At 39.0% G+C, this 12,968-nt stretch overlaps 1 protein-coding gene across 1 annotated transcript in view; it reads right to left on the bottom strand.

The window, feature by feature from the left end:
• Positions 1-11,626, bottom strand: part of WWC2 (WW and C2 domain containing 2) — a 222,515-nt gene extending 210,889 nt beyond the window's left edge. Inside the window, exon 1 of the mRNA XM_031941982.1 lies at positions 11,353-11,626. Coding sequence (XP_031797842.1) covers positions 11,353-11,483 — 131 coding nt within the window. The 5' untranslated portion in view covers positions 11,484-11,626. The remainder of the gene's footprint in view (positions 1-11,352) is intronic.
• Between the last annotated feature and the right edge of the window lie 1,342 nt (positions 11,627-12,968).

Genomic DNA, 12,968 nt, shown 5'->3' with positions numbered 1-12,968 from the left:
GGTCTACAACTGCAAACTAGGCCTTTACTTGTTTTGTTAAACATTTAGCCAAGTTAAATATTGTTCATAAAAGTACAATCCTATGAGATTTGCTGTATCACTAAGCAAAAGGGGAGGGGGAAGGGGGAAAAGAGAAGGAAAGGATAAAACAAATAATCTATTTCTTCCAAAGAGATAGGATGACAACTAGGAATAGCTGGCATGAGGAAAAAGCAAAGCAAACTCATAGTCACCTAGAACTACTGAAACATCAAAAAAGTTGCTTAAATGAACAAGTTAACCCAAACTCACATTGTAGTCAAGTGACAACATACAGCAAAGATGTAGAGGCCTTTATTTTTATAATTAGAGTAAGAAAAAATTGAGATTTTTACCTATATCTCTATTAAAAATAGAGGAGGAACTGAGGGGATTAAAGTTGTACTTTAAATGAAACTATATACCAGTAAAGTAATTCAATAAAACTTAATATAGCATTTTGTAAATCTACTGGATTTCTGTGCCATTTTAATAAAATCCTTTTGCCCACACCAGAAAAATGTCAAATATATGACATTCTATAATATATTATAAAAAAAGAATTTTTAACAGGAATTCATGGCACATATTACTCTAGCCACATTCTAACTCAACATATTTTACTTAAGTTACAACTAATGTTCAAGAATTAAAGTCTAGCAGTTCCATAGCCACTGGAAGTGGGAGAGTGGGAGGAAGGGAGACAAAAAAGAAACCAGATTAAATAGTATCTTTCTATCCCCCCCCAAAAAAAATTTTTTTTTTTGTTTTTCATTTCTATAAAAATGCCATGGGCAATTAAAAAAAAAAATCTTTCATTCTACTTTATTCTTCAGGTTATTAGCATTTATTTTCTCTCCCTCCACACATTACCCTCAACTTAAAAAAACAAAAATAAGATATATAAAATAATTATTTTTAAAGCCTAAAATTTTATCTCTATCAAAATTTCCTTATAATCTAAGACCCTTCTCCAAACAAAAAACAAATTCATACCCAAATATTTGGATGTCTTTGGGATTAGCTAAAATCCCAATGTCTTTGTCAACCTGAGCTACACTACAAATTTTTTAGTGCTATTAATTAGAACACTGACATGCTTCCTAGATTCAGAAAATCATTCTTTCAATTTCACTTGCTTCCTTGTTATCATCATGGATGCTACTCACAATATTCATGGAAATATATTTCAGAGAACAATATTTTTTCCTGATTCCAATAATCTCAAATTTATTATAAGTTAATGGAGGGTTTTTTTTTTTTAACACAAACATAAAAGGTACATATTTTTTTCAAGTGTGACCTCAATTCAAACTCAAACATTCCACGGCATCTCAAGAGGAAGCAATCCCTCAAAGTATCTCATAAGTATACCAAGATTAGTTTAGTGATTTGGAGGAAGAAAAACGGGGAAATTGCCCATTTTATGAATTCTAACATCTTTTCTCTGACATATAACAACTACAAAAAATTTAATTTGGAGGAAAAAAAATATTCTTTAATTTTAACAAATAGCTATATTGTGGTCCCTGTTAAAAGAGTTAAAAACTTCAGTAATTATTTAAATATTTAAGTATCAAATCAAGACCCAGAACTACTTAAAATGACTTCTGGAAGAAAACATTAGATTCTAAATCTAAAGTTGAAAGGGACCTCAAGGGCCATCTAGTCTAACTCCCCTATTTTACAGATAAGGATGTAGAGGTTGAAGATTTAGTGACTTATCCTATAAATCACAGGTTCTAAGAAGCAGACAGTTATTTGAACCCAGTTCCTCTGACTCCAAAACCAACACTCCTTTCACACTACTACTATGCTATATTTCTAGGAAGTCTCCCATATAGGTCAGATTCAAATTATTTTTTAAGATCAGCTTTATTCAAGATGGCATGTCAAAGACAGATCATTATTCTTACTTTCATTTTGAGTTTTCACTTATTTAAAAAAGAAACTACTTCCTCAAGTAATATCATGCCACAAACCACATCTATGCATAAGAGCATTTTGGGAGCTCAATGATAAAAAGAAAAAACTCTTTAAATGTAAATAGGCCAGTAATTTTACAATAGCTCTTTAAGAAAGCACCCAGTGAAAAAGATAAAGAATTTTTGACTGATCCTGTCTAAATGCTCTCATGAACTTCAAAAATTTGTAAAGCACAATATTCAATTAAGATAAGAATTTTTTTTTTTTTTACTAATCCTCTCCAAATACTCTCACCAACTTTAAAACTGTAAAATACTGTCAACAAACCAGAACTTGTCTCTAAACTGTGGGTCACTGGAACCCAACAAAGCAGGCCAGAAAACAGGAGAGTCAGGAATCAAACAGAAGTTTTACTTCAAAGTGAGATTTGTCTTCTTGTGAACAGACTTGTTGAGGAAGAGAGTTCTTAGACTTCAAGATGGGACCCTCATGCGAGAAGAAATGAACAAATATTTATTAAGCACCTACTATGCAGAAAGCATATGTTAATGTTAATAAGTGCTTTATAAATATTACCTCATTTTTCAGGTAGAAGTTATAAAAATGACTTAATTGAATATTGGTACTGTCAAGATATTAAGAGACACCCTGTTTTCCACAGCTAAGGCCCAGCAACATGCTGTTCCCTGAGCTTGACATAACAATTCTTTGTGTTCACCCTCTGGATAATCTTAGTCATAGCAAAACCTCAGAATTAGGATTTATGATTTCCCTCTTTCCCAGGGAGATCCTGGCCTGAGAACTGGAACTGTAATCGACAAAGTGGTTAATCATATCTACTAAAACTCTGAACAATTCCTGAGCTTGTAATCACTAAGTGAACAGAACCAAGTTCTGTACTTCTGTTCCTGCCATGCTAACTCTGGCTCTGGATCCTGCTGAATGATCACAAGACCCAATGACCCTTAACACTTGGGACATTAAGGTTCACTGATTCTAATAACTCCGAGGCTGTTCCTACAGGACCCAAGATCTCTTGTATTGTGCCCAAAGTATCTGCATCTATGGACCTCCTATGGGAACTGCTTACTCAAGACCTAAGAATGATTGTGTTGGGTCCTGCCTTTTTTGTGGTTTTCATGCTTAAAAACCCTATCCCTGCCTTAAGTCATAAGCCCTCCTTCTCAGGTAGACTTCTGCTTGCATGCATAAAACATAAAAAGCTATGTATCTTATTACCTTGTTGTGTTCCTTCAAAATTGAATCACCTAAGTGGATGATATTATCATAAAGTCAGAAGATACAAGCCGATGCTAGTAAACAAGGCAATTTATGAAAGCATGAATCTAACTGATAAACATTTGGTAGGATTTACTCTGTGACAGGTTCTCCCTTCAGAATGGATAAGGAGTTCACACTACAGTAGGGGAGATAAGACACGTGCATAAATAAATGATGCAAGGCAAAATAAAGTAAACACAATTCAATTTTTAAAAATTTAAGCCTAGTCTAATATATTGGGGTAGGAGCTATCTCTGAGTCAGAAAGACATAAATTCAGGTTCCTAGGTTTTGATAATATATGCTTAATGTTTGAGTGGCCACGGCTATACAAAGACTTTGCCAAATTAGAGAGCAATTACAGACCATCCTTTACAGAGGAAGCATCTATAAAATCCTCCATCAATGAAATCATAGATCCATACTCCTAGTCCAAACCCCTTCTTAAGGTACAATTCTAGATGCTGAAGAAACACAACCAAAACAGCTCTTGCCCTTAACAATACTAAACAAAACTCTGTGTTTTAAATATATACATGTGTATATGTGTGTATATATAAATGCATGTATGTGTATGTACTACATATTTCTATATTTGTGTGCATATAATGTTTAAATGTAGATACAAGGAAATCTGAAAAGGAAAAATAACCTAATGACTGGCAGAAAAATCCTCTAGGATCTCTTCAGAGGTTTCCAAAAAGAGGCAGCCCTTGAACTGAAACTTTTTTTTGTTGCTCATTTGTTTTTCAGTTATATCAGGACTTTTCAAGGCCCTATTTATTGGTTTTCTTGGCAAAGATACTAAAGTAGTTTGCTATTTCTTTCTTTAGCTCATTTTGCAGATGAGAAAGCTAAAGCAAATAGGGTTAAACTGACTTGCCCAGGATCACACAGTAAGTGTCTGAGGTCAGATTTGAACTCAGGAAGAAGTCTTTCTAATTCCAAGCCCAATACTCTAGCTGGTTCCAGAAGAAAGGTAAAAACTGAACTGGGCCGAAGATAGAAAGTTAAGAAAGGACTACATTCCAAGTCAAAGGATGTTCTGTGGAGTCAGGAATAGCCAGAAATCCCATTCTGTTGGAACAAAGAATCAGTGAAGGGGAATAATGTGAATTAATTCTAGAAATGTAGGGTGGATTCAGAGTGTGAAGGGTACTAAAAGTTATGCTAAAGCTTTATGGAGGAGACGGGATTTGATTAGGGCCTTTAAATAAAAGTAAGAGATAGGTAGAGATGAGATTAGTAGAAAAGAAGGACATTGGAGAAGAATAGAAGCTAAGGCCAGCAAAGTACATAAAGCTTGCATGGGACATAGTGAGAGATGAGACTGCCAAGTGAGGTTAGAGCTGAATTATCAGGATCCTGAAGAAAGTCCTCCAAATCACAAGCTTTGCTTCCAGACTAACCTCCTTAAAGGCAGAGACTCCAAGGAAATAACCTTTGTGAGTAAGGACTCACTATTCCAAGTATCACCAATTTTTTGGATGTCCACCCATTGGCACTACCAGGGAAGCAAGCCTAAGAATCCTGCAAATAGCATCAAGCTTCAAACGACTAGCCTTGTTTCTAGCTTAACCCTAGCCACCACAGTCTAGGAAAACATGCTGTACAGAAATGCAATCTGGCAATTTCCCCTGCAAGTTCTATAGATCTTCGTGAGCTACTGAAGATCCAAACAGGAAAGTGCTTGACACAAAAGTCCTGGGTACCATCAAATGGTTGAATATCAAAAACAGATCAGGTTTACTTCAAGAAAATGCTACAGGACGTTACCATTTGACTTGTGACTGAAACTACTTGTGTATGTGGTTTCGATTCCAAAGGCCTCATGATGAATAATGGTATCCACATCCAAAGAAAGAACCGATGAGGTCTGAATTCAGATTGAAACATACTATTCTTAATTTTCTTTCAGGAGGTTTTTTTTGATCTGTGTTTTCTTTTACAACATGACTAATATGAAAATATGTTTTGCATAATTGCACACGTACAATCTATATTGAATTGCTTGCCTTAATGGGGGGAAGGGAGAGAGGACAAGACTTTGGAACCCAAAATTTTTTAAAATACATGTTAAAATATGATTTGGGGAAAATATCTTATTTTTTTTTTTAATTTGTGGTCTCTCCCAATTAGGATGTCAGCTTCTTGGTAATTTTCTATTAACATAAATGCTTTTTTCATTTATCCATTCATCATTAGAGAACCCTAAGTGTCAGGTAAAAAAAATAAAATTTCATTTTTCAAGCAATGGGGGGGTGGGGGTGGGGAGGCACTATTAAGGAAGGAGTTAAGAGCTAAGACAAGATTTGTGCTTTTAAGATTACATTTACAGTAGAGTATTGGAGGGATGGTCAGCATAGAAACTTGATGCAAGGTGATTATTGTCATAATACTGCTAAGAGTTGAATTAAACCTTTTACTAAAATAGTGATTTTAGAAAATGTAAAATCAGTAAGATTATGGGTAAATATAGACAAAATGCCCTTCTTGCATACTGTAAGTATTTGATACAAAGCCTAGGACCCCAATAATATAATTTTTTATTATAACAAAAACACTAGAAACAAAATAGACTGTCATCAGTTGAGGAATAGCTGAAAAACCATTATGAATTTTACATACACACACACGAATGAAACATACGAGTATAATGAAATAGTACTGCACAATAAATTATATTGAATATAAGAAATCCAAAGAAACATTAAGATGTGTGAATTGATACAGAACAAAAAAAGTTAGAAGCAGGAAAGCAATATACAACTGCAACAAAGTAATTGAAAACAATAAAAGAACTTCTCTGTAGGGAGGTAGGGAATAATGAGCATAAAATATTACATATTCTATCAGTAACAGTCCATTTCACCAGTCATTTGGTTTAATTCTTTTTCTTATTTAAATAGAATTCAATTAAGAACAATGTGCTCAAATGACTACAATATCAAAATATATATATATATGCAATAATAATATACTAGAAACGTCTTCAACAAATACAGGAGTAAAGCAAGGATGTTTATTCTGTGTCATTATTTGACATACTTTTAGAAATACTAGCAAAAACGACAAGACTAAAACATTAAAAGTGCTATGAAAATCAAAGAGGAGACAAAACTACTCCTATTTGCTGATGACAAATTCCCTAAAAATAAATCCTAGTAATAACTTTGACAAAGTAACAGATTTCAAAATAAACCCAGAAAATAAAAAGTCACCAGCATTCCTATGTAATAACAAAATGTAAAAGGCAATAATAAAAAGGGAAATCCCCTTCAAAATAATTGAAAATTGCATAAAATATTTAGGGCCAATCTATCAACGCAAATTCAATATGTGCATAGATTAAGTCATAAAACATTCCTTTAAGAAATGAAGACCATAAATAGATGGAGTAATATTTAGTGCTCAGGATCATCATTTATATATCACCAAAGTTATTGCTATGTCAATAGCATTTTTATGCTATGCCAATCAAACTATCAAGGGATGTTTTGCAGAACAAAGAAAATAATATAAATGGGTACAAATGAATGAGGAATAACACTTTCTGACTCAACTATATTATAAAGCTGTTTTCATCCAAAATCGTACTGATTTAAAAATAAAAGTGGAACATTACAACACTGAATAAATAAGGGAAATGAACAAGAAAGAATCAGAAAAAATGGAATTCAATCTCCGTATTCAATATACTAGAAAACACAAATCACTTAGAAAAGAGCTCCCTATTTGATAAGAATTGTTAAAGAAAACTGAAAGAAAGTAGTCCTGCAGAAATTAAGCTTCGAAGAACAACATCTTATGCCATTTGTTCTGTTGTTTCAATTGTGTCCGATTCTTTATGACCTCATTTGGGGCTTTCTTGGCAAAGATACTGAATTGCTTTGCCATTTTCTTCTCCATTTCATTTTAGAGATGAGAAAACTGAGGCAAACAGAGTGAAGTGATTTGGCCAGGGTTACTAAGAAGTGTCTTTTTGGGAGAGACTCCCAAATAAATATCAACAAATAAAAATAAAATATCAACAAAAATCTATTAAAAATAAAAAGCAAAACATCAAATGCTTGTTGGATTAAGTAGACATATTCAAAAAATAGACATATTCCAATATGAGGATATCAGGATATTCAGGAGTTGAAAAAGGGTTAGGAAATAGAATGAAAAGGTAGAAGGAAATAAATTGGCAATAGCCAATGGGTAGAAGTTTTTCAAAGACCTAAATACTTTTTGTATTTACATACATACATACATACACACACACACACATACACACACACACACACATAAAATATGTATATATATTAGCAAATAGTGCCTTCAACATAACAGATACTTCATAAATGTTTTCCAAATTAACTAGAAATATTGGGCCCATCCTTGCCTCATCTACCTCGCCTAATAAAACGCTATTAAACACATGGTGGAGTTCACTGTCTGGTAATACCAAGAAGTGTTTATAACAACCAATCTCTTCCCTCTGCTACTCATACATAGCTCTTGGTTCCTGATTCACCCAAGCCTCACCATGATGACATAACCCCTCACCACAATAGGTTAGTAAATGGATTTTCTCAATATTTAAACCTCTATCCACAAGTCACAGATAGAATCAGAAAATCAAATATTAGAGCATATATCAGCATCAGTGTGAAGTCATTTTCTGTACTATAGAGCTGATTTTACAATCGGCAGAATTGTTGTCACTTAGTAATGCTTAAGTTGAAGGTAAATCAGAGAAAGCTATGACTTCAATATGAATAATAATTAAAAAAAAAAAGACTGTCCCATTATTTCTTAACATTCTTCCAATACACTCCTTACCTAGAAATGTTAAAGTCAGTTTTATCATTCTCCCATAACACTCAAAACAGCCTAGACTCTTCCATATGTTTCAAGACTCACTGTGGAACACCAATTAGAACTGGTGGCGAACAAAAACTTAGTCAACAAACATTTATTAAGTACTTATAGCCATATCCACTGGAATTTCAAGGAAGAAAGGTTGGGAAAGAGAATAGAAGAGAAAAGATGTTGTAGGTATCAGAGGGTTAAGTAATGATATAGTAAATGTAGTACCAGACCTGGCAATAGTTCAAATCCAACTTTAGATATTTAGTAATTCTGTGACCAAGGAAGTCACTTAGTCTGTTTTCTTCAGTTTCCTCATCTGTAAAATGGGGATGATAGTAGTATCTACCTCTAAAGGTTGTTGCTCACAACAACAAAAAGTCACAATAGTTATAAAGTGCTTTTTGATTGTGTATAGTCAAGCTAACTGAAAAATCATCACTCTTTAAATGGCTAAAGATATTTAGAAGTATGTTAGTCATTTAAATGTAATGTTCAGTTGTATTCAGTTGAATCAAACTCTTCATGACCTCATTTGGGGTTTTCTTGGCAAAGATGCTGGAATGGTTTTCCATTTTCTTCTCCAGCTCATTTTATAGATGAGGAAACTGAGTTAAGTGGCTTGGCCAAGATGCCACAGCTAGTAAGTATCTGAAGTCATATTTGAACTCCTGACTCCAGGCCAGTGCTCTATTTCTTGTGCCACTTAGCTGCCCCCAAATATTATGTACAATAGTCCCCTTCCAGGAACCAGTGGTTAGTCCCCCCCTCCCTGACATGTACTGATTATTTTTATATATATATATATTCTACTTATTTACTATCCTAACCCCAGCAGAACATTAACTCTCTGAAGAACTGTCTCATTTTCATGATTTTTACACCTAAGACCTAGTACAGTGCCTGGAGTATAGTAGGCACTTTAAAAATGCTTGCTGTTTAACAGCATTGACAAAAGTTAATAGCTATGCCAACTCTCACCCCTCACACTGTTTAACAAACACTTCATTAATTACCCTAAAAAAGAAACGCGATCAAACCAGAAATTAAAGTTCTCTGCACGTTGTTCTCACCTCAGAGAAAAACTTTAAAAAGGAAAAAAAAAAGGCAACTAATACCTAGAGCAAAAAGTACTCTTCAAAAGTTGTCACATCTGTCCAGCATCCCCAGAACATCATGATACTAAAGTAATATGGACTAGCTTTTTTTGGCTTTTAGTCACATCAGATAAAAAGATATATTGCTTAGTTATTTTCCTGACAATAAAATTCAGAAGAATTGCTGATCCAAAAACAATTTAAAATAACACACATCTGACTTGTTTAAGAAACATTGATAAAGATAAGCCTGGCCATATAATTATATTTCACTTTCTATTTGCTTTCCTGAGGCATTTACATTTTCTAGTAGTTTTTTTGGTAAATAGAAAAAGAAAGATAAAATCTAAAGGGCAAGCTGAAGCCCAATAGGGCTTAAAACATCCAAATATTTTGAGAATTTATTGAAATTTCAATAACTTACAATTACAAGTATTAGAAATGCAATAACTACCCTACAAATGTCAAAGGTAAATATTTAAACAGGTGCATCAATGACGAAGTTCCATGCATAACATTAGAGCTAACATTTACTATCTGTTAAGTAGTTTCAAAGTGCAATGGAGTAAGTCAAATAACACATTTACAGTGTTAAGTTTATGGCAATACCTAATATGCCTGGAGAGACCTGTGGAAAGTGTGATGTTTGTCAAGACTTTCACTCTGCAAGAGGTGAGGGGAATTCTGACAAGACAAAAGGTCCTGCACAGGTACCTTTTCTAATTTTCAGTGGGGAAACCTAAGCTGATACCTTCATGGATAATTTAACAAGGATTGTTCCATGAATTTATAATGTCATTTATAACTTTCTTATAACTCTCTTTAATAGTCTTCGCTAGTAATATATGAGAGGCAGAGCCAAATTATGGCATAAAGGATAAAAGCAACTATATTCCAGGGCTGTTTCCACTTCAGATCTTAAAGAAGGAACTTTTGAAGGGGAAGCAATTCAAAGAGTCTGGTTATTAACTTCTCTGACCACATTCCATAAATAACTGAAGAAATTTCAGAAAGAGGTAAAAGTCCAAAAGGGCTGACTTATTCTTGATTACTATTTTATTATTACCATTACAACTCGTAAAATTCACCCACTTATAACTAATAATAACCAACTTACTCTTAAAAAAGAAAAAAAAAGTGAGAAAGGGATGGAGATATAAAATATGAACAGCAACTATTTAATTTAAAAGCGTTTCAAAATAGCTTAGCTATGTAGATACACACACACATATACTTATAATTTTTTTTCCTCTTTTACATTTACAGGCAAGGAAAAAACAGAAGCTCGCCTAAGGTCAGCAATCTTTGAGCTAAAAGATGTTCTATCAGCTCTCCATATGAGACCAACAGGTCCCCTCCAGCCACTTTGGCTCAAGGATAATTTCAAGATGTGGAAGATAAGGAAACTGCCAGTTCACGATCTCCCAGCAAAGGCTACTTACTCTAAGGTAATGAAGCGTAAAGTCTACGTTTCTAAGAATGGTAAAGTAGAAGTCAAGCCGGCTATGGGAGTGGACATAGAATTAAGTCCTCTTGGAAGCTGGCACACATGCATAAAGATGCTTCATCTTTCCTGCAGAGATTCTCTGCCAAAGTCTGGCTTCTGAGGGACGGGCTCTGAGGAAAGAGGCTGGGGGTTAGGAAGTATTCCGGACAGAAATGTCTGCAGGTAACCTGGGTAACTCAGCTCCCCGTCTCCCCCATTCCAAGCCTTTTGTTTTGCAGCAGAGCCTCCGCTGAAACGGCCTTCTGTCCCCCCCCCCCGCCTCCCCCCGGCTCTCCATCTCTTTGTGGCAGTGGGGCGGACGGAGGAGGGCGGACGGAGGAGGGCGGCCGCCCCCGCCTGACAGCTCCCCCGGCGCGCGCGGAGAAGCTGCGGTCCGAGAGGAGGCAGGTTAAGCGGGAGGCTGCCCGTCCAGGACGGCCTGCGAGCTCTCCGCCCGCGGCCAGACGGGAGAGGGAGGAGGGCGCGCCCCGCGCGAGGATGCCCGAGGATCCCCGCGCCGGCTCTCGGCGGGTCCCTCCGCGCAGGGCAGCGCTCCCCGGTCTCCCGGACAACGAGCGCCGCCGCCGCCGCCCCGGCCCGAGGCTGACCACTCGGACGCCCCCCGCCCCTCACCGGCCGGATGGTCGGGGTTCCCCGCCCCCCGCCCCAGCCCGGCCCCTCGCGCCCCCACCTGTCCCGGGGGTCGATCCAGCTGGTCTTCTTGGTGTTGTGGTCGATGTAGAAGACCTTGCCGTCGTAGTCCCGGGCCTCCTCCCAGCCCTGGGGGAGCGGCAGCTGCCCATTCCCGGCTTTCCTAGGCATGGTGGTCGGCGGCCCCCCCGGGGCACAGCTCCGCCATAGGGACCGGGCAGGGGCACCGGGCGGGAACAGCCACAGCCCGGCCCCGGAGCCCGCGGGCAGCGGGCAGGGCACCGCAAGGCACCGCACGGCACGGGGAGGGGCCGGGGGGCGGGGTGCGCGGGAGGGGCGGGGGCACGGGGGGGGAGCACCCCGACACGGGGGGGGGGCGGGGGGGGGAGTCGGCGTTCAGGAAATCCTGCTCCCTGCCCTGCTTGGGATCAGTCCACCATGTCTCCTTCGGAGCAGGAGACCGATTAGGATTATACCCCCTCCTCCCCACCCCTGCCTCCGCCTCTTCCTCCTCCTCCTCCCACTCCCCCCGCGGGCGGCCCGACTCGCCGCCGTCTGGGCTAGGATCCGGGAAAAGCCGCGTCTTCGCGGCGGCGGGGGCAGAGGCTCCTGCTCATTTGCATGTGATTAGCATCGCGCCCCGCCCCTCCCGGCCGCAGCCCCGCCCCCTGTCCTCCCCTCGGCTCATCTGCATGCACATTCCTCGCCGCCGCATTCCTCCGGCTTAACCCTGCGGCTCCCGCGACCCTCTGCAGCCCCGGGGCTGTCCCTGCCCTAGCTAGGGGGTCAGGGAAAGGCAGGGTGAGGCTGGGTGGGAGAAAAAGAAAGAATTCTTCAAGCCAGTTAGCTCCTCTCCTCCCTCCTGCTCTCACAAAAACTTAAAACGCCTCTTTTTCCCCCAAGATTTGAAATGGGAGAAATTGCAAAAAGGAAACTATTGCGTTTCCTCCCTCTCTCTAACCCGCGTCTCGCAACCTCCCTTCTGATCCTGGAGAAAGAACAGGATTCTGGATACAAAAGCGTAGGAAGGGGAATCCCCCTTTTGGATATGAAAATGGTGTCCCACCAAAACTCCCTCCGAGCCCCCGACCAGTTGCCCCCTTTGGGGGCATCCGATTTTGGGGTGTATAATCAGTCCTTTGGGAAAGTAGGGAGCTGGGTGCCCTGGCTCGCTGAGGGCGGGGAGGGTTTCTGAGGTCCCCAGCCTGATTAAGACCCGCGGCCCTTGCGTGGCTATGATTTAAGAGGTTCCTGCTCATGGCTTCCCTCCATGCGACCCTCTGGTCTCAGTCCACTTCTGGAAAGGTGTTTCTTAGGGCAGGGGAAACAAGATCTGGGAATGGAACAGGTAAAGGCTGAGTCCTGCACCGCCTCTCCCCTGTCCGTTGATGGGTTCGGGTTTAATCCCCTGGAAAGGGCAGAGTAAGCCAGGATTTGGAAACTCGTTGCACAATACACCCTCCCCATTGGTGCCAGGGAGAGGAGCGTGGCAGGTCAGATGCCGGATGACACTCTCACACTCCGATCTCTTCAGTTTCTGGGAAATCGGGCAGGTTGATGAGGTCAAATGCAACAGAAAATTCCTGCTCTGCTGTGAATGTTCTCATTGTTAACCAGGTGGCAAAAGCCGAAAGATCGCCTCATGCTTTCATTCTA

Source organism: Sarcophilus harrisii, chromosome 6, assembly GCF_902635505.1.
Source record: "Sarcophilus harrisii chromosome 6, mSarHar1.11, whole genome shotgun sequence".
Classification (NCBI taxonomy): Eukaryota; Metazoa; Chordata; class Mammalia; order Dasyuromorphia; family Dasyuridae; genus Sarcophilus; species Sarcophilus harrisii.
This window is presented reverse-complemented; position numbering and strand designations above follow the sequence as displayed.